The sequence below is a fragment of the Botryllus schlosseri genome, chromosome 11 (genome assembly GCF_051294905.1).
Source record: "Botryllus schlosseri isolate E-star chromosome 11, Bs_hap1, whole genome shotgun sequence".
NCBI lineage: Eukaryota > Metazoa > Chordata > Ascidiacea > Stolidobranchia > Styelidae > Botryllus > Botryllus schlosseri.
Window position 1 is genome coordinate 25240544 of NC_137246.1, and position 24667 is coordinate 25265210.

Consider the following 24667-nt stretch of genomic DNA (forward strand, 5'->3'; position numbering starts at 1 on the left):
TTTACGAGAAGGTCGCACCAAACCGAATCACAATTTTCAGTCACGAATCATCAACAGGTCATGTTCTATCGTCATGAACTAGAAATGTGACGTAATAGCTGATCTTCTACCGCATGGTAGCTTTTAAAAGTGATGTGACATTGAAGTTTTTTGAGATTCCAGTGATTTTATAGTAGGTTTAGATTGAACTTTAAGCTGTTATATATCTAAAAAAGATATATGGCACTTGAATATATTGTTGAATACGGTACTTTAAATTCCAAACTGCCGTCACGGGCTGCGTGTTTGAGACCTCTGTCTTAAACCCTAATGCTCGCCATATGTACGGTATACTTGGAAAGTGACGTGATAGACCCGTATGTCACTCCAGTTACCATGTAGTGTACGATCAAATATGATACAATTATTCTGATAAAGATAATGTGGATGAGCATTGAGCAATTAGATCATCTCCAAGCATTGGATCAGCCGAACCAGATATTTTCCGTACAGAATGTATACATGTATACATATAATTCAAACCTAACGGTATTTCAATAGGTATAGCGGTAAGATCTCGTCAATCTTCGTATCATAGCCTACTGCCCACTGCAGCGTCACTGCTGAGGCTTCAGGATGCCTAGCTAAAAGATTACGATACCTCACGTGATGTTTCCAGAGTCAAATACAAGACAGGAAGGTTCATTATAACGATTAAAGCGCATTACACAACACCATGAGTCATGATTCCCACTGTAATTCTGGGAACGGCAAACTTGTCGATAATTAAATGACTTCTTATAATGGTCTCACTGGAGAACAATAATATGGTGTCGGGTATATAAAACCGCAAGCAAAATCGTAGCCTATGTATTAGAAAAACGTATCATAATAAGCGGATATGATGGTGCAACGCGAATAAAGTCAAAATTTTATAAACAGTCTCAAATTATATACTCCAATATTCCGATATTCTGACCCTTTGTTAACTCTCCTGATTTTTATTTACGATTCAATTTTTCTTTTACAATCTATATTCGCGATATAGACTTCAATACCCGTCAGATGTACAGTCAGATATTTTATTCAAGGCTTCAAGGCAAACGAATTTCACTCAAATATCAAAACCAATATATTAACGGCATTTCTATCCACGTCACTAGTATTGAACATTACTGTAGTTGTTTGATGATAATGCATATGAAACATATATATTTCGAAGTTACAGGCGGTCTTTTGTTGCAAAGATACACGCATTAGCAGATATCCTTCATTCAGCAGATATTGACTGACTCTTCAACCTATGGACATGTGTCAGAATGTAACGCCTCTACCAATGTTATCGGGGTTCGTTGCGATCATGGCTTACAACGCTCATCTATCGCCGCTTATTATTCCATATCCATGATATGCATATCACGAAGGTCACTGGTCGTACGTTTTAGGTTTAATTACGGAACACATGCTACACCCTTCAATCAACTCATGACATGCATGCTTTCTCGGGAACAGAGTTAGGATGATTAGAGTCGTCGCTTGGTTGGACTTGTTCCTTTTTTAATTGACTCAACTCAACTCACTACCATAACATGACTTGAATTGAATCGGACTATACATATCAAAATATGAAAGGACTTATGACTAGGACGTAAATGACTTGGCATTTGCAATGGACAGGGCGACATGCTGCATTGTTGCTGTCGCTAGTAACATATTTGTAGCATACACTCTTCGGTTGTGTGAGCTTGCTGTAGCCATCTTCTATTTACGGGGTTATCGTTAAATCGAGGCTTCCGCAATTGTGCCGTCTTTTAGCGGGCTGGTTTTCGTATTAATAGCATTCGACATCCTGGTGGAGGACAGGTCTGCAAAGAATATGTAAGAACTCAATGTTTGTGCCATTGCATTGTTAGAGGTCCTATTGTTGGACACCGGACTAGATTTATCGTGTACTGTTTGTCATTAGCAGAGCGTAAATTGTGAAATCGCAAATTGTGCAAACCAGCAAGGTTTCTATACATTCTGCTGGAGCGTAATTTTGCTATCGAAATTTCAATAAATTGCAGCTCCATTACGGTGGCGTTCTGAAGAATACGGCTGCGGCCAAAATTTTTATTTCGTTTTGCCCTTCAATTCGAGACCACATCAATTTTAGAGTGCAGTGCCCCTTAAAACTGATATTCTTATTCCCATTCATTCACGATGCCAGAGATCAAATACACTAATAGCAAACATTGCGACTGACCCCTGCTGGTTGAAATCTCTAATATTTCGATGTGGATCATCCAATACAGATATGGGAAAAGTGTTACTCGCTGGTTGTTGTTGTTTATTAAACAAAACTATATGGCTCTTTTCGTCTGACGGCCTTTTGCAACACGGTCAATGACATTGTTGTTGTTGTTTGTTGTGTTTGTCGACTACTATGGTCATTTACACCAGACCAATTTCCCTCAATTTTATTCCGTAGCTATGCCGACTTGTAGCGCGGCCCACTTCTTGGCTTGTATAAGAAACCGCTTATGCACGGATGAGGTGGCGAGGAGGAGCCGAGATTAACCTCCAACACTTAGGTAGGAATTCCATTGGTGTTGCAGCTGTGAATTATACCACTACGTTATCTCGCCACGTTAATGATATTGTGAACGAAGAAGTAGCGCCTATGTAAAGGAAAAACGATTCTTGTTTCCCAGTCTACGCCGGTAAATTTTGCATGTTTAATTATACATGAATGGATATACAGAAGATAAACTTCAAATTAACTGGAAGGAAATCAGGAAGGATATGATCTAGCGTCCACGGGGTATACTATGCATTTGCGTGAATAATCTGCAACAACGCTTGATGAACCTACTATTTCATCCTCACACAGAACGAAATTCAAACTTACCTGTCGGACGTCGGTTAGAGCCTTGTATTTGTGCGGTTGGGCCACCCCTGCACCGACTTATGGCCGGTCGCAATTTCTCCCACGCGACGTCCACCATGTCCGTGTACAGAAAAGGATTCATTGCGGAGTTTATAGGAAGCAGAACGATTGCCGTAAACGAGTACGCCACGTCGGAAATGTAGACGCCTGTAGAATGGAGAAATAGTTTGAACTGCAGTGGTAGGCCTACTGATGAGATATTTTAATCTACAGAGCACGATACCTGAAACTTTTACGAACGCCATAATGCATATCGGCATCCAACAGCAAAAGTTAGAAGCGATAATCCTCGTTATTTTTCGTTGCATTGATTTCGCACGCTTGTCCGCCCTTTTCTCAGATTGAAGGCTTGAATGGCGTTTTGTAGTCAACCTAACATAAAAATCAATCTACGTAGATCTGCACTCTACTACGGATGATATGGAAGCATCATCTTCATATTATTCTATATTGAGAGTGTTTAACTGTTGTGCGATCCGTTTTTACCTGTATATCGCTACGTACGACGCCACGATGAATGCAAAGGAACAGAAATTGAAGACGACAAGAAAGAGCGAATATCCCCACGATTGGTCGCGAAGTGTGTCCGGAAACAGTCTTGGCAGGCAAACTCCGTGTGCCGAGTAATAGCCAAAGTATCTTTGTGGTTTATACGATGAGTTGAACTCTGCGACGGCCGCCAGCATAGTGTCCCAATTATACACCCCGCTGAAAGAAGGATTTCGTGTTTGACAATCAATGGAAGCATACAGAAAATTGCAGATTAACGAACTTTGGAACACAAACTGGGACTCTAATGTCACACAATGTTACCATAGAAATCTTAACCTAATCATGGGTGTTATTCATGCAGAAAAGGTAAATGCGGTAACGCGTTGCACCCGGTGACGTAGTAACCACTTGGCGCTGATGGCTCTGCGCCATAGGCGGCAGGCGGCAAGGGGGCGGCAAAATGTGAGGTAATGACCTTTTTTTTAGTCAACACAACAAGATTTCCAGTAAATATAATTAAAAAGATTGAAACTATTTCAGAATTTGATCGGCATTTTCAACGAAAGCCAGGGGCGGCATTATATGCCACGTGATTTCCTTCCATTTCTGCAATCTTGTTTCGTCATAATGAAGCGTACGGAATGACGTTCTCGATTGTTAAAACTAGTGTGGCTCTTAGCGATGTGGAATGTTCATGCGGGAATTGCAATAATCTGCACACCATGACAGGTGATGAACCCGCCGATGTTAGGACTTTCTTGACGAATAATGGTATTCCATCGCATCATATCGACAAATCGGAAGGTAAACAATAAAGTAGCCTACATTGGCTTTTTGGTTATTTTTGTTCTTTCTTTGTACAACAACTGGCCGTAAATTTCCAAAAACCTTTTAACTGTATTTGATTTCTCGTTGTATAGGGGGATTGATGTACTAATATTAATCTGCTTTCCTTCCAATTTTACTCATGTTAGCAGGATCATGTTATATGGATAATCAACGTCTGAATTTTGACAATGCTTGATCTTGATCATGTTGCCACTGTATATATAGGCTTTGGTGATGGTCAGAAGTGGGCGTCTTATGCCCCTTTTAAGGTTAGTAAAGTCTACCATTCGTTCAGTTCAGTTAACTACAATTTTACAGTCTTAAACTATTGACCTTCACAATATAGTAGTTACAAGAACCGTAAGTTTTAGCGCAACATTTACGTAAGGTTTTTTAAGGCTTATCTGCTAATCATGAACACTTGGGGCCAGCGAATCAAACGCATGGTGAAAACATTAATAAACCTGATTGATTGATTGATTGATACCGCACGGTAATTTATCGATGAGAATGCTGGTTCGGTACAAGATTTTTTATATTGTTCTTTTCAGTTCAGTACAATTTGACAACCTTACCCTATTGACCCTTCACAATATAGCCACTACAATAACCGTAAGGTTGAGTGCAATATTTACGTAAGTTTTGTTAAGGCTTAACGGCCTATCATGAACACTTGTGGCGGGCGAACCAAAATTATGGTACGAAATACCGTATGGTATTTTTCGATGAGAATGCTGGTTTGGTGTAAGATTTTATATGCTGTTCGTTTCATTCAGTAACCCTTCGTATTTTAAGTCAATGCGTGAAGTAATTAGTATCAGATTGTGCAAGGTTTTACCTGTTAGCGCTCCCTACAAGGGCTGGGCACAATGATTCGAGTACTCGAGTCTGAATCGAGTAATTATTTTAATGATTCGAGTCGAGTAGCAAAAGACGATTTTTTCGAGTACTAAAATTATACGCTCCTCACCACGTAAAGTTATTTTATTGACGAGAGTTATGGTTTTGATACTATTTTCACTGTGGAAGCCTTAAAACCTTGATTGGCCGTATCGCAGCATGCGAAAAATAGTACAAAGCTACGAACGTTACTGGAAATAACACATTTCCGAAGTCATGATCCTCCTACAGCATTGTCACAAAGTGAAATGAAATCGGTATAGGGTCGAAATAATACTAAAGTATCTTTAATGTGATGGATGATAACAGGTATTATATTCTTTGTGTTGGTATAAAAGGTATATATTTGAACCGTGACATCTTATATAATGTTATTACGTCATAATGATTGATATCGAATACTCGATTTGACTCGAAGCATAATACGTGATTCAGAATCGAATCACTCAGGTACTCGATTTTGCCTATCCCTACTCCCTCCCTACCATCATAGCATTGTGGTAAGAAGTCCGAATACGCTACCACTAACTTGTTACCATTGGTACTGTATTTATTGTTTGACTATAGTCACGTCTCAAGGATAATAGCATACAATTTCTAAGTCATCAAAATTCCTTCAAGTGCATAATTATAACACGGCAAGCTTGAAAGGCCAAAAAGTAAATTGGGTACACCACGTACCAAATTGTTATTTGTTAACTGCCCGCGGTAACCTTCTGCATATAAAGTCAGATTCAATGAGATTTCGATAATAGTATTCAGCAGTCGTGCTGCTGGGAGTATGTCGTCAAGTGTCACCGGCGATTTAACTTGTTTAAGCGATACATATATCTATAGTCAACAGACGGACCTCTTCGAACCTCGCGCGCGTCACCAGCCACAGCCATAATTATGTATATTGCATTCTCACCCTTTCAAAGACGCAAATCGGCCTTTGGCGCCGTATATTAAGTACAGGTCACTCGTGAATTTCATCAAATCATTCCTACATACGAGACCAAAAAATGGATTTGTTTTGAACCTGAAAGAAGTGAAGAATGTTTGCATTTCAATTATATTGATTTAACTATAGTAGCAAACTCACCACACACACGACGTGAAGTAGTCGCGAAGTGACAGTGCGTGGGGAGCGAAAGAAAGGGCGAACGCAACGGACCACGCCAGCAATAACGCCACAAGTATGAAGCGTTTGTTTCCTTTATTGAACGGTCTGTAACAAACAATTTAAACAATCAGTGTACGCATGAATTTTTGAGAGTGAGCCATAATAAACGTTTACTTATTGTGTACAGCATTTGCTACTTAATTTAATGTGGGTTTGTTTCAAATGATATTTTGGAACAGAACGCGGAGCCGTGGGCATACCTGAATTACCTTTAATAACGAAATACCCATGTATCAAGTACGACGTTTCGTAGAGCGACGAATTTCCCTCTCACCTTATAACCAGGAACAACCTATATGCCGTCATTCCCAATAAAATGAATATAGACGCTTCCGTCCCAAGTAAAGCCATTGTCCCGAGTCCCGAACATGTTTCGCTTGATCTCCATTCTTGGTCTTGTAGACAGTACCGACTTACCACCGCATCTTTGATTCCAAGGGCGATAAGATATACCTGTGAATGATTGAGATAGCGTGATACTGAAATCTAAATGACCCTGGTCAGGGTCCAGCATTCCGACTGCGGATGAGGACTATTCCGTAAGGTGTCAGTAAATTCATCCAATGCTTCAGCAACTGCCCTCTTCGCAATAGTTACTAGTTCAGAGCTGACTCGCTGTTTCTTTGCACTACCTTTTCCGACTATTCTTGAAATTGCCGACTCTAACCGTTACACGACAACACTCTGCCCAGACACCTCATTGAAAAGGTAATCATTTCATGATACTTGTATTGACTCACGCCTACGAGAAGATCCGCCAATGCCAGGTTTAGCACAAGAATTCGATTTGTACTTGCAATTTGACCAAGCGTTTCCTTGGGTGAAGTCAAGTTCCTCAGTTGATGAATGATTACAGAGAGATTTCCAATAGTGGATAGTATACCTTCAAAATGCGTATTAAGACGATTGACAGTGCAAGGGTGCTGTAAAATGATTCAGTTCACCTATTAACCATAGAAATCCGTATAGTAATCTGTTACTTATAAGCTTGTCGTCGGATGAGAATGGACTGATGGTGCATCCCTGACATTCGTCCAAACCAGACGCGCAATCTAACGTTCCATCGCAGACCTGTAATTACCAATATCTAGTAAAATATTCAATCACATATATTCAGCGCGCGGGCCATGTCATTCGCATATCATCTGCGGCACCAACGGGTGCATATGTCAGCTACAACCGCAACTTCCTGAGAAATTCTCGGTAAAGTATCCAGAAAGAAGAAATTGACTCCATCACCACATACAAACCTGTATCACAAAAAACATCAAATCAAAACATTTGGGTTCTTACAGAGTTCGCAAGTGAAAGTAGAATGAGATTGTTTAATACGCTCCATTTGCACATTAAGTGTGCCGATTTACCAAATACCACAGAATATGTACGATGGTGGATAGCCTGTATGAGACGTATATATGGGCTGGGTCACAGGGCTATCTGTGACGGGTACATAATATATACGAAGGAGTATGCCTTGTTTAGCATTGAGTAGTTACTTGTCAGGAACGAACGTTTTAATGAGCGTACACTATGAAGTCTATATTTGACCATGGTGTCTTCTCAAAAATCGCCGAGCGGAGTTAGCCGCTTCACAAGTATTTAAATGCTATTGACTTAGAATAAAGTATGATAAAAAGCACCAAGCACTGACCTCTGATCTCCGAATGAAGCTAGATTTACTGCAGTAGAAGTGGGTCGAGTCACTGCAGCCGAGCTCATCACTCTGATCCGCGCAATCCTAAACAGTTTATGAGGAACAATGAAGTTACATATACATTAAGGAAAATCACGTGTGCTGTGATAGATGAAATCATGGATGATCATTGATCAGAGTAAGGCCGGAGGTACGGGCATCTGAGATAAATAGCGAGCGTATTTAAAATAACTGGTAAGGGATAAGTTTAATTCCACTTATTTTACTGCAAAGTATAAATGATACGTACAGTTAAATACGACAAGGCAGAAGCTAACACATTGCACATCAGACAAGTGAATACGTACTCAGAGAGGGAGGGAGAGAGAAAGAGAGTCTTTATTTTCACACAACCAAAATACATAACAACAGACGGCAATGATGGCGGTACAGAAAATATGAATGCACAGTATTCGGTATTAGATATGAATGATCGATACGGCCTTGACGGTCAACTAGTCTGATCTCACCCGCATCGAACAGGTACACTTGACTGTATACAGTCTGGCTGTAAAAAATGTTAGTTAAAAAAGGAAAATAAAAAGAAAAATTAAACGATGGTAGCAAATGATCAATGAAGCAATGTATGGGCGAGGTAGGGCAACAGTGTTAATATAACAAGATGTGATTAAGTAGGCTGGGGAACGCTCACAGAATGCTGCAACACCAGATGCGTTCGTAAGATGATCAATGGCGAATGGTGAATGTGATGAAATAAAAATCCTACATATACTTAATATATATCCCACCTGTATTTGATCGCATAACGAAGTCAGCGGGATGTGAATTGGAAGTCTTGTGCGACCTCTATCGCTACAGTAAAATCTGATAAAATGATGCAGTTAATGTAGGCGAGGTACATAACTAATTCTCCAAGAGGTCAGATGTGCTATGCTTTGGGCGAAAGCGATAATAGCAACATACGAGTATACCTATACCTTTTAAGCGCCGAAACAAACATGCAGTGCAAGCCCCACACTTTCAGAAGTTTTACTTGTAAACCTAATGGGATCAGTGATCAGAACTCAGTGATCATATCACCTGTTTGGGCAGAAAAGTTCATCAATCGACTCAGCGGGATGCGTATCGTTACAAGTTGGAAATCCATCGCACGTTTCTCTGCCGATGATCGATGATCTCGAATTGTTGCACCTGCGATAACAGCAAAATGTCGCATCAGCAAAGATCGAGTATAGGTTGATATTTTAAGTCTTCATGTTTATTAACTGGGAAGTTTTCAAATCGGTTGCGTATTTATCCGATTTACATACGCATCGCCTATATGTAGCATCAATATTCATGCTGGTGTACCTAGCGAAAACACAAAACACCAGTTCGACGGATGAAAATGCTGCAATCGTCGCAATCGCTTAGGATTAAAATTCTTGATTATTTCGGGGGATGTCGAGTTCTCGACAGAGACATAATATGGAAAAGCGCAAGTGGATTGAATTTACGTCATAAAACTGATCTTCACTGCATCTTGCCCTGCGATTAATGGCCTATATTTGAGGCTAGATCTAATCAGTTCAGTACCTTAAACCTGCCCCGAAAGAGAAAACGCGTTCGCAGTATTTTGGTCTCGTTTTGTTTTCGCACACGTCCCCTTCAGCGTAACACTCGTCATCAAGACTTAAACACGTTGATTCACCGTCGCATCGATGGGAGTATAGAGGATTCGCAGTTGACAATACTGCAAACGAAAAGGGATGAAAGTTGTCGTTTCTAAGATGAGAATGTCAGTGCGATTACCCATTGATGGGGGTATCCGCACTTCTGGTGCGGAGGTCTGTGTTACGTTGTCCCAATCTGAAAAAAAAATCGTATATCGTTTCATATGAGGGTTATTGAAAAATACATTGGTAGTGTAGGTACCGAAATCGCATGCATCAATCCGACCGCTGTCTACCGGGGGTACAAACACGCACAGCGCATGCACACAGTGTACCTTGCAATGGCATAGTTAGGGCTGGGTACAATGATTCGAGTAGTCTAGTTGGAATCGAGTATTAATTCTTATGATATAAGAGTCCAATATACTCACTATAGTTAGAGATGAATATATCGAGTATTGAAATGATACGCTCCTTGCCAGTTGATAAACGGTTCGTTACTATTATCCGCTGTGGTCAGTAGACGACTGTAAACGTCGGTTTTTTTCGTATCACAGCATACGAAACACGTAGTCAGAGGTGCTCAGTAACGAAGCACTTCTACTTTTTTGAAGTGCCCAAGTAGTACTTACTCAAGTATAACTAATTTTTCGCTACTTCTACTTCACATTTTGTCATTTACCCACTTACTTTACGCTATTTACAGTTTGCGAAGTAAATGTATTATAAGTAATATAATATTCCAATAAGAGAGAGAGAGAGAGAGTGAGACGGCGAAATTTAGAAACTTTTTTCGCGGAGTACCAACAATAATTTTACCATCACAAAAGTTAAGGAGAGTTCAGAATTTTCGTCGTGCTTCGCGCGAAAAAGATATTGGGTGATTGGTATGTTTTCACGAACGTATTGGTCAGTTTTATTTAGGGAGCAATTTACTTTCATACCATATTGTCGCCCATGTGACATGTTTCGTCACAGTCAATATGGCTGACAAAGAATATTTGGAACTATCTAATCGTAATCTGGCATTTTAGCTGCACAGTGAGTGTTGGAATAGGGATAGAGTAGTACATGAATTTTTGCGTTAGACCGTTGAGCGTCAAGAAACTGTATGGACAAAATACATGAAATATATTCTCCATTGTAAATATTGTAGTCGTATTTCTGTTTATGCACGGTATTGTTACAGAGAGGTATTCCAAATTATATAAGTTCTTTTTTCTAAAGCACGTAGAAGTTTAAAATTACGAAGTATAATTAAATTTAACTGGCATTTTACGAACTATCATATTGTTGTCTCACGTAACAATTATCGCGCAAATCGGTAATGCCGTTTCTGATACAGCTCCGTATTGCTTTTCTCCTCAACTACGGGTCTTATAATGCGGCGCAGGGCACAATTCCATAATATTATCTCAAATGGAGCTCTAGGGTAAACTAAAGTTAGGAGCCACTTCTCTAAAGCAAGACTAACATTTGCATCCCACGATGCGGTCTAATTCTTATGTATGGAAATTTCCGCATTTTATTATTTGTAATTGCACAAAAAGTACATATCTGAACTTTACACGTCACGCATACTGTTTGACGTCATAATGAGTGATACTCGATCTGACTCGAATCACCCAGATGCTCCGTTTGCCCAGCCCTCGGGATAGTATGTTGTGAGTGAAGCATTACCAGATATAAACGGAAAATATTGCCGACGACTTTCGCAGAAATAGTCGAAAGATAGCTTGCAGTTCTCTTCGTCAGATCCATCCGAACAGTCTCGAAAACCTACAGCAATGAATCATTTGTTTGTCACAAAGTTTCACTAATTCATAAAACGCGATTGACATCCATTCAATATAAGGCAATAGTAAACTAAATCTTTACATTTTTCTCAACACCTAACGAGGGGATACATACAATATTAAACGGAATCTTTTGGGGTAATATGATTTTCACACGTTGATTCCCAATTCAGCATGGTATGGGCTTGAATTCCTTATTTGCAAATACCATGGATCCTGATTATCCTAGCTAGAAGCTCGGTATGACACGTTGCCATAAGTTTTCTAGTGCACCGAACAAGCACATACCGTTGCATAACCGTGTCTTTTTAATTTTCTGTTTCCCATCAGAGCAGAGCACGTTCTGGTCATTTTCTCGACAGTACTGCTCATCAATGTCGTTCATGCAGTCCATCCTGAAGTTATCGCACGTAAGCTACAGATTACACAAAGCTATATGAAAGCAATTCAGCACCAATATGGATGTATAATTCCTTATACGGCGCCTATGACATAAGTGACCATCAAAAGTGCGCATTCAAGTACGAATCCGTTCTAGCATAAAATATAAGCATAATCTACGACCGCTAGATATACCTGCTGTCGCATACAGAGGTATACTTCAGGCAGATTGTCGCATTCTTGTCATCTTTGCATTGGACTTGACCTTGGCATGCGCAATCATCACCTTGACGGTATGGAAGAAAACTTTGGTCATGTGACGTAAAACAGCGCGATTCACAAACACGCATATGCAAGATTTACAATATTGATATATATATATGAATGCCATTAACAATCCCATATTTAGCGTAATTGAGTGTCATTATTATTAGTAGCCGGAATCAGTACAGAGTATACTGATGTCTTTTTTTACGTTTGAAATCGGTTAATAAAATACTTGCCAGCTAGAAATCTGTGCATATCTAACTGCATTTAATTGGTTAGTCGATATATTGACGAATTTTTCCTCCGACGAGCATCCATTTCGGAACAAAGGCGTATAAGCGTAACTGAGAAAATTCTTCGAAAACGCAATTTCCGCCATCCCCGACTTTTCAACGTACGTTGGATTATTATCGTTATCGTGCATGTCGCAGACGCATATTCATCGCATTCTCAGCATATGGTGGAATGGTCGTTCCTGCTACACCGCTAGCATTCGTGTTTTTGTACAGGACTCATGTTATAAACTAGGAGCATAATACTGTCAATTTTCAGTACGTTTTGTTGAAGAGTTGAAATAAAACTACGACCGCCACGCGCCACAAAGTAATCGTCCTTTGGAATCCAGTAAAGAATCTCACCAAGACAAACTGCTGTGCATATGGAAGGCATCTCGTGATCCTTTTTCTGAGAACAGATACATTCGTCGGATAAATCCTGGCAATCAATGATTCCGTCGCAGAGTTGCTTCCCAGGGATGATAAGAGAACCGTCGAGGCAGCGAAAGCAAGCCTCGTTTGAGTATGCTGAAAGTAAAGATATAGTCAAAGCAACTCTTTGGTTTTTGTAAACGAGCAATATTGATGTCGACATTCCGCTGGATTGAAAAGTTTTAGTCGTTTAATTACTCTTATCCCTGTCATCTGCCGCGAACTAATATCACTGATGGCGTGTTCTTTTATAATTGTAAGTTCAGGGCACATTATGTAATTGTGGAGAATGAACAGTGAACACGGAAGTAATAATTATGATTATGGATTTCACCAGTTTGGTTACAAATCCAGCAATACAGTCGGTTTGATTTACCCTGAGCTGGTAGTACCTTGAATTAATATTTTATTTGCGTGAAGACTCACATTCACTGAGGAAAGTTCCATTAGAGCCGCCAAGGTTGAACGAACAAAAGCATTCGTCGATTCCGTGATCGCAATCTGAATCCCCATCGCATATGTTCTGAGGCGGGAGGACACAGTGACGGGTTTCGTGCCTTTTGGAAACTGGACATTGGAATCCGACATTCGAAGATCTATTGAATATTACACGCGTTTAACAGCATAACTCTACAAATAAATTCTACTGAATTGCTGATGTTTGCAAATCCACCACGAAAATCCTGCACTGGAATCGGGAAATATGACTAAGACCTTTGCCGATTGGTTAGTACAGTGGTTCCCAACCAGGGAGGAATTCCCCCCTTGGGGGGAATTTTGCAATTTTTAGGGGGGAATTCGACTTTAGAATTGTCACGGATTTCCCAAATTTTTCATATTCGAACAGTCATGCAGTCAACCAGTTACATCCAGTATACTCCTTATGGCTGTTTTTTGTTTGCTGAAAGTATGTTCAAATGCTATTTGAAATTTCTTTTTCACATACAAATCCCCCCACCCCTTTTTCAATTAGTTCAGATGTGCCGCAGTTCGCAAGACAATTTTGTAGGCCTGCGACGGCCGCTCAATCAAACATATCATACGCGTGCCGAATCTATCACAACAAGGCATCTAGTGAAAGTATTTATTTTATATTTTCAAGTCAACATTTTCAGACTGTGACTAATTATTCCAACGTCATCGATTCAAGGTAGAGAGATCGCTAGCCTTGCTTTATTTTTAGTGAACAGCTACCCGATCGAAAAAATACATGGTAAACTTGGTGCAATGTTGCCGAAACGTAATGGGTGCCCTAAATTTCAATGAGCTCCAGCAGGGAATCTGATCACGTGTATGTTATATATCAGGGCTGTAACCCAGTAAAGATGAGGCTCCGAGTCACAAGTCAATCTCACTTTCATAGTTTTGACTCGAGTCAAGTCGAGTCATTTTCAATTCACCACTGAGTCAAGTCCAAGTCCAAGTCACCGAGCAGACGGTCGAGTCCGAGTCATGGTATTATGACTCGAGTACGAGTCCAAGTCACACTCAAGTCAACACTGTTTGGTGATATTTAATGATTTGGATTTATGATATACTAATTTTCCTCACTTTGAGCAGTTTCTTGTCGCATTGTCAAGTACCAGGATCAATAGACGAACTTCCAACAGGGTGGTCACTTTACTGTTCTCCAAAATTACAATGACCAGTCGGTCTTGGACGTTTTATAGTCTTGAGTCATTTGGCTTGGTTCGAGTCATGCACAATGACTAGTCGAGTCAATACCCAGATTGTCTCCAGTTGAGTTGAGTCGTTTCGTTTCCGTATTTTGAGAAAATGAATCGAGTCAAGTCGAGTTATCAGAAAATGGTGATACGAGTCAAACTCGAGTCTGGTCAACCCTGCTATTTATCGTCAACGTACCACTGTTGTTGGCCAAATGTATGCGCATACTTGAGAAAAAAAATAGCGAGACCAGTCAGAATACTGATTTTTCACAGAAGTTATATTAGCGATTGGTGCATGGTATTGGTAAGCCGAAAACACAAATGGAAGTGTGGGGGTCTGTTGAGTCAAGCCTTCCAGAATTTGTGTGATTGGGACCAGGACCATGGTTTTTGAAGGTCTACAAAGTGTTATTAACAGCACTGCTAGAAACAAACACTCGGTACCGCCCGTCTTATTCTCTTAGTCAACAGGTGTTTGCGCGGTAAAAATGACCATTTTTAATCATCGGAGAGATTTATCCTAAGGGGGGAATTTTGGCTAAAATTTCGGCCAAGGGAGGCACGAGATGAAAAAGGTTGGGAACCACTGGGTTAGTAGATAGCAGAATCCGCTGCTGCAACATCAACGGGTTATGGATGGTTGCATGTTACATTGCCTACCTGTTGTACATTTTTTCATCAGTACCATTCTGGCAATCGGGATATCCATCGCAGAACTGAATTTTAAGGACACATTCATTGGCGTCACATTGGTAACTATGTCGACATCCACATTCATCTCGACCTGTTGCGCCCATGGTAAAATACACAAGTGACTAAGATGTGACAGCCTTTCTTTAGTCTACATAAATTCCGGCATTACTTTTAAACACATGTATATATTTATCTCCTCACCTCCAACGCAATCCAATTCATGGTCACATTTGTAACGATCCGGTAGATGACAAAACTTCCCTGTTAGCTGTCCGGAGTAACTGCGAAATTGACATCTCATACCACGAGACGCATTCGCATCATTGAACTCAATCTCATCGCTGCCATCTCTAACCTCAAAAATAAAACCTAGTTGGCAATAGCTTTTGCATATCGTAGTAACTGTTCACGTTGACATAAGTTTTTTAAGTGCAATGTAGACTCAAGTTCCACTGCGAACCGATTGTGCGATTATTCAATACAATTCACCTGTATCATTTTAGTCCAGAGGTGGACAAACTACGGCCCGCGGCCCGCATGCGGCCCGCAACACTGTTTTGTGTGGCACGCGAAAGCCTCAAGAAAAGTTGCAAAAAGTTGAGAAAATGCGTACAAAAATCAAGTTACTGTAGGTACTTGATGTAACTTTTTCGCGCGTTAAGATGAAACAGAGACTAAAAAGACACCCAATTTAGATGATAAGTAGGGGCAAACAGCGTATATCAGAAGTTCGGTTTATCACTTTTGGGTAGGGCAAGACCAACGTTTTTTTTGGAGGGGGTGGTGACGAAGTGCTGTTACGGCCCTGATTCTTACTATAGTATTTTTTTTATTCCATCGATGGCGCGATAGCCCGATCTCGAGGCCCATGTATTTTGCAAGGTTTCAATTGCTCACAGAAAGTGAAAGTATAAATGACTTAATTAGAACCACGAGTGTGATTTCAGATTGGCAAACACGAGCAAGTTTATTACTTTTAGTGCTGTACTTGGAAAAACCGATTCGCGAGTGTGTTAAATAGATTCGTTCTTTGTATGTGAAGAAGTATTTATATATTATAGAAGCGTATTTAAAGGTATATGATGGTTATGATGCTGTCAGCATTGTGAGTCCTTGAGTTGAACCAAAAGTACAATCCGCATAGCATATCTACGAACAGATCGCTGCTCACAGACTCAACTTTACATCCAGTTCTCTAAGAATCGGGACAACCGACTTTCATCTTTAATTTTTACCATGAAGACGACCAGCTTACAAATTCTCGTCAATGTTTCTAACGCGTATATGTTATCATCAGATCAATGTTTGGTTTGTTTTGAATATACAAATACATATATATTATTTCTAGGGCAAGTTTTTGCAACTTTTGCAACTTTTTTTTACAGCTTCCGGTCGCTTCCTAAATACTCGTAAGATATGTAGAATGCTGTTTTAAGCTGTTTGAAGGAATCTTATGGTGCAACTTTTTGCAACTTTTGTCCATTTTTTTCATGCAACTCTTTGAAACATTTTGCAGCTTTTTCGATTTTTCATAACAGTATTTACGGTTTTGGTGAAATACACGGCCAAATTCGACTGAAACACCGTAAATCAGCACCGAAGTACGGATATTTCGGGGGCTGAGCCGGAAAATTGACCTTTTTATTTTTATTCAACCGAGCAAAATGTTGTCTCTTAGTGCAACTTTTGCAACTTCTGTCAAAAATAAATAAATAAATGTAACTTTCCGCGGATTTAACTGCAACAAAAACTTGCCCTAACTATTTCCATTCCGTCGGTCACTATATAATCAAATAACAATATTGGATTTGGGCTTAGTATCCCAATTTTATATTGTGCGGCCCGCGAATCGATTCAAATGTTGAATGCGGCCCGCGAGCTAGCTAGCATATTAAATACACTCTCTTTCTAACTTTGTCATTGTAACGGATTTGTAGCAACTTGTTGAACTGACGACTAGGGCTGGGCAAAATCGAGTACCTGAGTGATTCGATTCTGAATCACGTATTATGCTTCGAGTCGAGTTGAGTATTCGAGTATCTATCATTATGATGTCATAACAGTATGAAAGATATCGAAAGTTTAAATATGTACCTTTTATGCTACCTCAAAGAATATAATGCCTGTTGTGCACCACAAAGTAAATTTGTAGCTCTGTAATAAATCTTTTCTATGATATGATACGACCAATCATGGTTTCAAGGCTGTCACAGTGGAGCATACTGTCGAAACTATAATTTTCATCGATAAATTAACTCTTAGTAGCATCGAAAGCTCAATTTCAGTACTCGAAAAACTCATATTTTACTACTCGACTTGAATCATTGAAATAAATACTCTTATCGACGCATTTACAGTAATTTTGTCTCGCTCCACGCGGAGTGAATTAGTATTTACGCACTATTATCATTACATCATTACGTAATAAAAAGTCTTGTTCGAAAGTGGGTATAAAGACCTGGCGATCCACTGCTTATTTGATCGGAATGGGGATGGCAGTGTCCAAGTTGTCATCAAAACGGGGAAAAGGAGTCAGCAACCGAGTCATCGGTAATTGGTAGCCTGTACTGGCAGGGCATTTCTTAAATAAAATAGCGATGAAACTTTTCATTTTGAGTAATGATTTTCGGTACGTTTGTGCGGATGAAATTTTTGCTAAAATGAAAGTGCGGGTGGCGTGATTTTCACAAAGGTTCAAAAGCACTGATATACAGTATGTTGTACAGAATTGCTTTCCATAGCGACAATCCCAAAATAACAGCGATTACTGGAATTCAAAGTCCATGGCATCTAATGTGGCGTACGTGCATAATTACGTAGAAATCTGGTACATCGCGATTTGCGTTAGTGTTGGTCGCGATCGTTTAGCTATATGACTTACGGGCATTGTACAACGTTGTCGCAGAAGTTGTATCTATTGATACAGCTCACGTTGTCTTCGCAATCAAAAGGAAGTAGCATATCCGAGTCGCAAGGTATGACTGAAATGAAACGAGGCAATTTATGAGAAATGTCAACGGGTTTGTTGCGTTTGAGTTAAATATTTATAAACAGCTTTTGGGTCATCAAAGCCATTTATTGTGATACAATCTCGAATATCCAGAACACGGAGCATTTGTTTGATATTCATAATTTTTCGAGTATACCATCGCCGTTCAATTACGCCATTACGGCGCATAAATGCGATATTTTTCTCATTTGAAGAGCATATTCAGAGCATATATTGGGTCTCTAAACTTTATGGAATTATCTGCCTATGCGCAGATGGTTGGCGATAAGGACCTGTGTAGATTATCTGACAACACTTCGGCTGGGAGTTTACACATAAAATGCCCGATTGACTTTGGTGGAACTCCAACTAATATTCTTCAAATTATTACAAAACCTACCTGACGTCTCGTTCTGCCCGACCGCATACCGGACACAGATGGCCAGAATACAATATAAAAGCATTTACAAATTTAAAGGATACTTAAACAATTCGAGTCCGTTCTAAAATTATAAGAGTATCGCCATCGGTGGTGTTTATGACATCCTGTGCGTCACGGAAGCAGTGTATAGGTATATGCATTACTATATGAAATATTTGTAGAGTAGTAATGGTACTACTGGCAATAAACTGGTAATAAATGTTATGTCCCTTGTTGCAACTGCTTACTTAACTGCTCGAATATTGTCTGTTGACAGGAATAGCCTACAAACTTCAATTTCTTCTGTCAGCATATCGCTATTTCCCACGTCTTGTGTAGGCCTACATATTATGTAAATGTAGGATACGCCATGCGGACAACGCTAAATTGAGATGAACATATATAGAGTAAACTATTAATCTAAACCAGTCAACTTTGCGTCAGAGCTGCCAATATATATGGATCCATCACTCTGTCTTGAAGATTGCATTGCAACTAGGGAGCAAGGATGCCACACCAATAAGTCCGTATTACAGATTTATATACTGTTATGAACGGTTTATATAATCTCGCTAATATCGTCTCAGCACATAACACAACATCAAGGCGAAACATGCAATAGTATCCACAGTAACTTATATCATGATTACCAATTCCCTCTTATATTATATCCCTAGGCTACATCGGTATTGCTACTGGTCAAAGAAAAGCTGTCGGCGAACCATGAAGCAAATGCAGGGGTCTTGTTGGTTCTGTCATGCGATAACGTAAAGCATAGCTTCAATGGTAACTTCTCAATTGAGATTGCTCTGCAGACACACTAAAAAATCCTGGCAATTCGCTATCCATTTTACAGCATACGATATCGATCAGTCAATTTCATGGTTGAATGAAGGAACAAGGCATTAGGAGTAGCACTGACGCGAATTTGAGTCACTGCGTTCTGAGAATAATGGGTGGGACAAAACCCGATTATTAAAATAGTAACCATGCAATTTTTGTCGCTTGAAATTACATGCAAAACCCGGGATTCTACTTTTATCTAGCCCTCGATCGCCGAAGTATACCATGTATCATTGTCAGTCGATCTATATTTCAAAAGTTTCTGGATGTTCTGGCATATGTGATTTGGGAGGATCCAGTTGGCGCGTAGGCTACAGGAATATGCTCACTGCCCAGTCGTAAATATATGGAAGAAAATTTTACAGATCATAGGCCTACGTATGCAATGAGTGTTCCTATGCAAGACCATTTATTTCTGGAATCGCACATACATTCAAACTAGTGCGGAGCGGATCGACAAATTGTCAGGTCCTACTCCGATACTGTTCTGTCGAGCTCTGATTCCACTCCGGTCCGACTCATTGGCCGGATTTTAGAAATGACAGTGATCCGGCCCGAAAAAACTACGATATTAATTATCTACTCACAGGATGGTATTGCGTATTGAATCAATACTATTGATTGAAACAATGCAAACCGGAAATTAAAAACTCAAAGATCAAACCCAACCCTTATCTGAAGTCATTTTACCTAATTGGACTTAGCATGAGGTTTATTTCCATGAACGTTTCACTTTACATATTGATTCGATGGTGGAAGAGGGTTTGTTTGTTTGTTTGTTTGAAGTATTCACGGTGTTTGTCGACTACGATGGTCATTTACACCAGGCCAATTTCCTAATTTTTATTTCGTTACTGCCGACTCGTAGCACGGCCCACTTCTACGCTTTTTATAAAACACCGCTTTCACGGATGATATGGCGAGGAGGAGCCTATATAAACCTCCAACACTTAGGTAGGAATTCTGTAGTCGACCTCGTTCGGACTCGAACCCACAACCCATTGATGTTGTAACTGTGGATTATGCCAATACGCTATCTCGCCACCGGTGGAAGAGGGTAAGGCTGTCATATTCTTTGTAAAAAGTACTGATCCGACTCCAATCCGACTCCGGCCGTATCAGAAAAAGTACTGATCCGGCTCCAATCTGGTCCCGGCCAAAAATGAGAAACCCATATATCCAATCCGGCTCCAGTCCATGCTCCGCCCTAATTCAAACGTCTCGGATATGAAAATGGATGGTTGCTCCCAAGCATCTACAGTTGCACACTTATACAGAAGTAGTTAGTCTATAACACTGTTGCACGGGTGGATCCGATCTTGGATTTAACTCCAGGAACAGGGGAAACGAAGTATATTTAGAATGCGGGTATATAACTATACGTCGTGCCATATTGAAAAGAAGTAATCGATGTCGCTGTCTTCTAATCACCTGTTACCTTATTATAAACGCATTATTTTATGGAAATTGCTCTCTGTCACTGTATCTCTAAGATGATGGACTCATAGTTAGCACTTTAGCTCACATTAATCTGCACTCCGCCGTCTACAGTCGTCTAGGGCCAACGCCATAATCACACCATATGCGGACAGCGAAGCATGATTATAGAAAGCATGATAACTTTTGACGACTCACTCCGGAAATATTACGAAGGTCGCTGACTCAAATCCGGTACACACGACGTGATCGCGGTTGAACTACTCGTAGGTAGGGCTGGGCAAAATCGACTACCTGAGTGATTCGATTCTGAATCACGTGATATGCTTCGAGTCGAGTCGAGTAATCGAGAATCACTCATTATGACGTCATAATAAACGTAATATGTGAAAGTTCAAATATGTACCTTTTACGCCATCACAAAAAATATAATGCCTGTTATCCATCACATTGAAGATACTTTGGCATTTTTTCGACCATACCGATTTCATTGCACTTGGTGACAATGTTGTGGCACGATCATGACTTGGGATATGTGCTGGTTCCAGTAACGTTCGCAGTTTTGTACTATATGTTTCGTATGCTACGATACGGCCATTCGGCCAATCAAGGTTACGAGGCTACAACAGTCAAAATTACTGTCGAAACTAATATTCTTGTTGATAAATTAACTTCCAGTGCCGAGGAGCGTATAGTACCACCTCCCCTTAGCATACACTTACGGTATGCACTGGCGTAACCAAGGGGTGCGAAAGCGGCATTTCTTTTCTCTACATTTATCACTTGTTCATTGTGACGCCATCTATACTCACTATATCACAATGAATCTCTAACGTCATGTCATTGTAAAACAATTACCTCTCCCCAAATTTTCATGTACGTAGGTCGAAACCATTTTTAAATGGATGCGTCGGCTGTAATATATAAAGCAGTGTGCATTCGCCAAGAAATATATACACTGTCGATTATATAGAAAGCTATCAGGTTAACTTAGTAGACGTAAGTAGCCTTTCTTTGATAAAATTATATTTATATGCTTCCTTTATTGTTTCGTACGATTATTATTATCATTTGGTATGGCCCGTATGGGACGAGTTCCTGGTTCTACACAATGCTCGTTCTCACAGTACTGTCCAGAATAACGTCAATATTAAGTATATCTAAAACAGACGCATGTATCGTATTGGCAAAAACTGAGTGTGTATGAATTATTTTCATGTCCGTTATATTGCATCGTGAGCAAACTTCGTTTTCGTATATATCGCAAGAATTTCACGGCGCACAAAGGGATCCACGGAGTGAAGAAATCGATAAAGAAAAACGTTTTCTGTCAATCTAAACCAGTGGTTCTCAAACTTTTTTAGACACGTCCCCCTTGATGATAGCGGGAAATTTAGCGCTCACTTTTTTGCGATACCAAAAACTATTTAAATGAGCAACAAGAATGTTTGAAATCCCAGCGCATAGTTTGAGAACAACTCCCAATAACCTTCATCTGAAACGATATACGATTTTGTTTCAGACTGGGACAACGTAACGCAGACCTCCGACCCAGAAGTGCGGATACCGCCCTCAATGGGTTATCACACTGACATTCTCATGTTAAAAACGACAACTTCCGGCCCTTTTCGTTCGCAGTATTGTTAACTGCGTCCTCTATACTCCAATCGATGCGACGGTGAACCAACGTGTCCAAGTCTTGATGACGAGTGTTACGCTGAAGGGGGCGTGTGCAAAAACAAAACGAGATCGAAATACTGCGAACGCGTTTTCTCTTTCGGGGCAGGTTTAAGGTACTGAACTGAATAGATCTATAGCCTCGAATGTAAACATATATACAGTGAAGATCAGTTTTATGAAGTAGATTCAATGTCCATGCAGCTTTATAAGACCACTTGCGCTCTTCCAACTTATGCCTCTGCCGAGAACTAGACATCCCTCGGGGTAATCTAGAATTTTAATCCTAAGCTATTGCGACGATTGCGGCATTTCCATCCGTCGAACTGGTGTTTTGTGTTCTTGACAGGTACACCAGCATGAATATTGATGCTACATATAGGCGATGCATATGTAAAGCGGATGAATACGCAACCGATTTGAAAGCTTATCCGAGTTAATAAACATGACGACTTAAAATATCAACCTACATACACTCGATGGCTGCTGATGCGACATTTTGCTGTTATCGCAGGTTCAACAATTCGATATCATCGATCATCGGCAGAGAAACGTGCGATGGATTTCCAACTTGTAACGACACGCATCCCGCTGAGTCGAATGATGAACTTTTCTGCCCGAACAGATGACATGATCACTGAGTGCTGATCACTGATCACTGATCAGAGTCTGAGCTCTAAATAAAATTCTGATTGGGCCGGAGCCGGAGCTGGAGCCGGTGGTTTGAAAATTAGCTCCGGCTCCGATCAATTTTATTAGATGCTATGGTAATACTTCTGGTTGAATTCACAAAATTTTACGGTAATCGTTCAAAAAATTAGGAATTGTTGCCTCGTTGGCGGTACCTTTTCTATAACTAAGCATGTTCAAATTGTTCATACATAACGCGCTAACCCTGGGTATGCGAGATATGCCGTGCATTACTGTATTCTGAGACGTGGTTATTCGTCATACCCGCAATTTCGTCATCAGAACAACACTGAGCGATTCAGAACAAGCAAATGCCCGGTGATAGCTTTGTTATCATAAGACGAAATTCAACAGTGTGTTATTGTGTGTGCCTGCGAATTGGAATTCATTCCTGCGCATGATCTTGTATTGCTGTAAGGATCTGCGAACGTAAATGGAGAAACGCATCCCAGAACGCCGTTACAGTCAATGTTCCCTCTAAGCTGCGCACGTGCGCAAATGCGCAGTGCTGAAACGGTCTCCGCGCACAGAAAATCTAGGCTGCGCACAGAAAATCCGAAGTGATGACTTTTTTTTTAATCGTTGCGCACTCTTGTCCAAGGCACCGCGCAGGCGCTCAGACTCGAGAAAAATGAGAGGGAACATTGCCAGGGGTAAATAGTGCTATCGCTGAAGTCTGAAACCGAGGTAGGCCCACAAGTGCGGCCCGAAAATATTGCGCTCCGCGAATCTGATCACGTATGGTGATATAGGATAATATGCAGAATATGCAAGTACAAGCACGAATATTGTTGAAAAAATCTATCCCTTTGCAGACGTTGATCGGGATATGCAGCAACTGCACTGTAGGGCGCTGCATTAGATCGGCTTCTCAGCAGCACAAATTTGTGATTTTATTTGATTCGTTTGAACGGGTATCTTCTGTCGATAAGGTCATACGCTGATCTTGTTCTTGCTTCAATCAGACTTGAATATTAGTATCGTTATATCTGACTGTATGTCTTGATAGTAATGAGTGCATTGCCGGTATTAAGACGCCACATCAGTGTTTTAACGCGATAGGCCTACATCGATCGCATATATTGATTTCAAGTGCGTTCTCGTGCGTATATGTCTGTCTTCTAGTAATCCATAGTATGTCACCATATCGTCGCAGTGGAATCAAAGTGACTTATGTCCAGATTTCAATATCTTTTGGCATAGCAGATAGGAGGTCCCGATATAGCATGATGTAAAGAAGTCATTATACCAACGGGTACGCCCGAAGATGTTTAATTATATTTAGGGGTTCTACCTTTTCCAACACATCTCACTCGATCAGCTTTACCTGTAAATGTGATTACGTGACCAGACACAGGATTAAAATTGATAGCAATATATGCAATTCCTGATGATATTGACCGATTTGATCATTAATCATAGAAAATTTTCGCGCTTCGCGCGTTGAGTCGGAACGCCCACTAAACGAAGATCAGATATAGATGATTAGTAGCGGTGTAA

At 40.3% G+C, this 24667-nt stretch overlaps 1 protein-coding gene and 1 long non-coding RNA gene across 3 annotated transcripts; one reads left to right on the forward strand and one right to left on the reverse strand.

Annotated features, from left to right (window-relative positions):
* Positions 1 to 1047: 1047 nt before the first annotated feature.
* LOC145450341 (uncharacterized) lies at positions 1048 to 21125 on the reverse strand. Of its 2 annotated transcripts, none has more exons than XM_080328853.1 (23): positions 18500 to 21125; positions 17992 to 18091; positions 15312 to 15460; positions 15078 to 15201; positions 13177 to 13346; positions 12682 to 12846; positions 11972 to 12062; positions 11684 to 11790; positions 11280 to 11378; positions 9739 to 9795; positions 9523 to 9679; positions 9028 to 9138; positions 8736 to 8811; positions 7945 to 8031; positions 7238 to 7364; positions 7034 to 7176; positions 6568 to 6746; positions 6213 to 6338; positions 6039 to 6149; positions 3395 to 3616; positions 3132 to 3280; positions 2870 to 3055; positions 1048 to 1844 (listed from the first exon to the last, which is right to left on the reverse strand). In XM_080328853.1, exons 1-23 carry the CDS (start codon positions 18561 to 18563, stop codon positions 1759 to 1761), a joined length of 2886 nt encoding a protein of 961 aa, XP_080184979.1. In that variant the 5' UTR covers positions 18564 to 21125; the 3' UTR covers positions 1048 to 1758. The 2 variants fall into 2 exon arrangements, with proteins under 2 accessions (XP_080184979.1, XP_080184980.1); XM_080328854.1 differs by having other exon boundaries at positions 15312 to 15465; positions 18500 to 18523.
* LOC145450342 (uncharacterized) lies at positions 13345 to 15728 on the forward strand. Its single transcript, XR_013918475.1, has 2 exons — positions 13345 to 13488; positions 15020 to 15728. It is a non-coding gene; the product is annotated as an uncharacterized LOC145450342 (long non-coding RNA).
* Positions 21126 to 24667: the final 3542 nt, after the last annotated feature.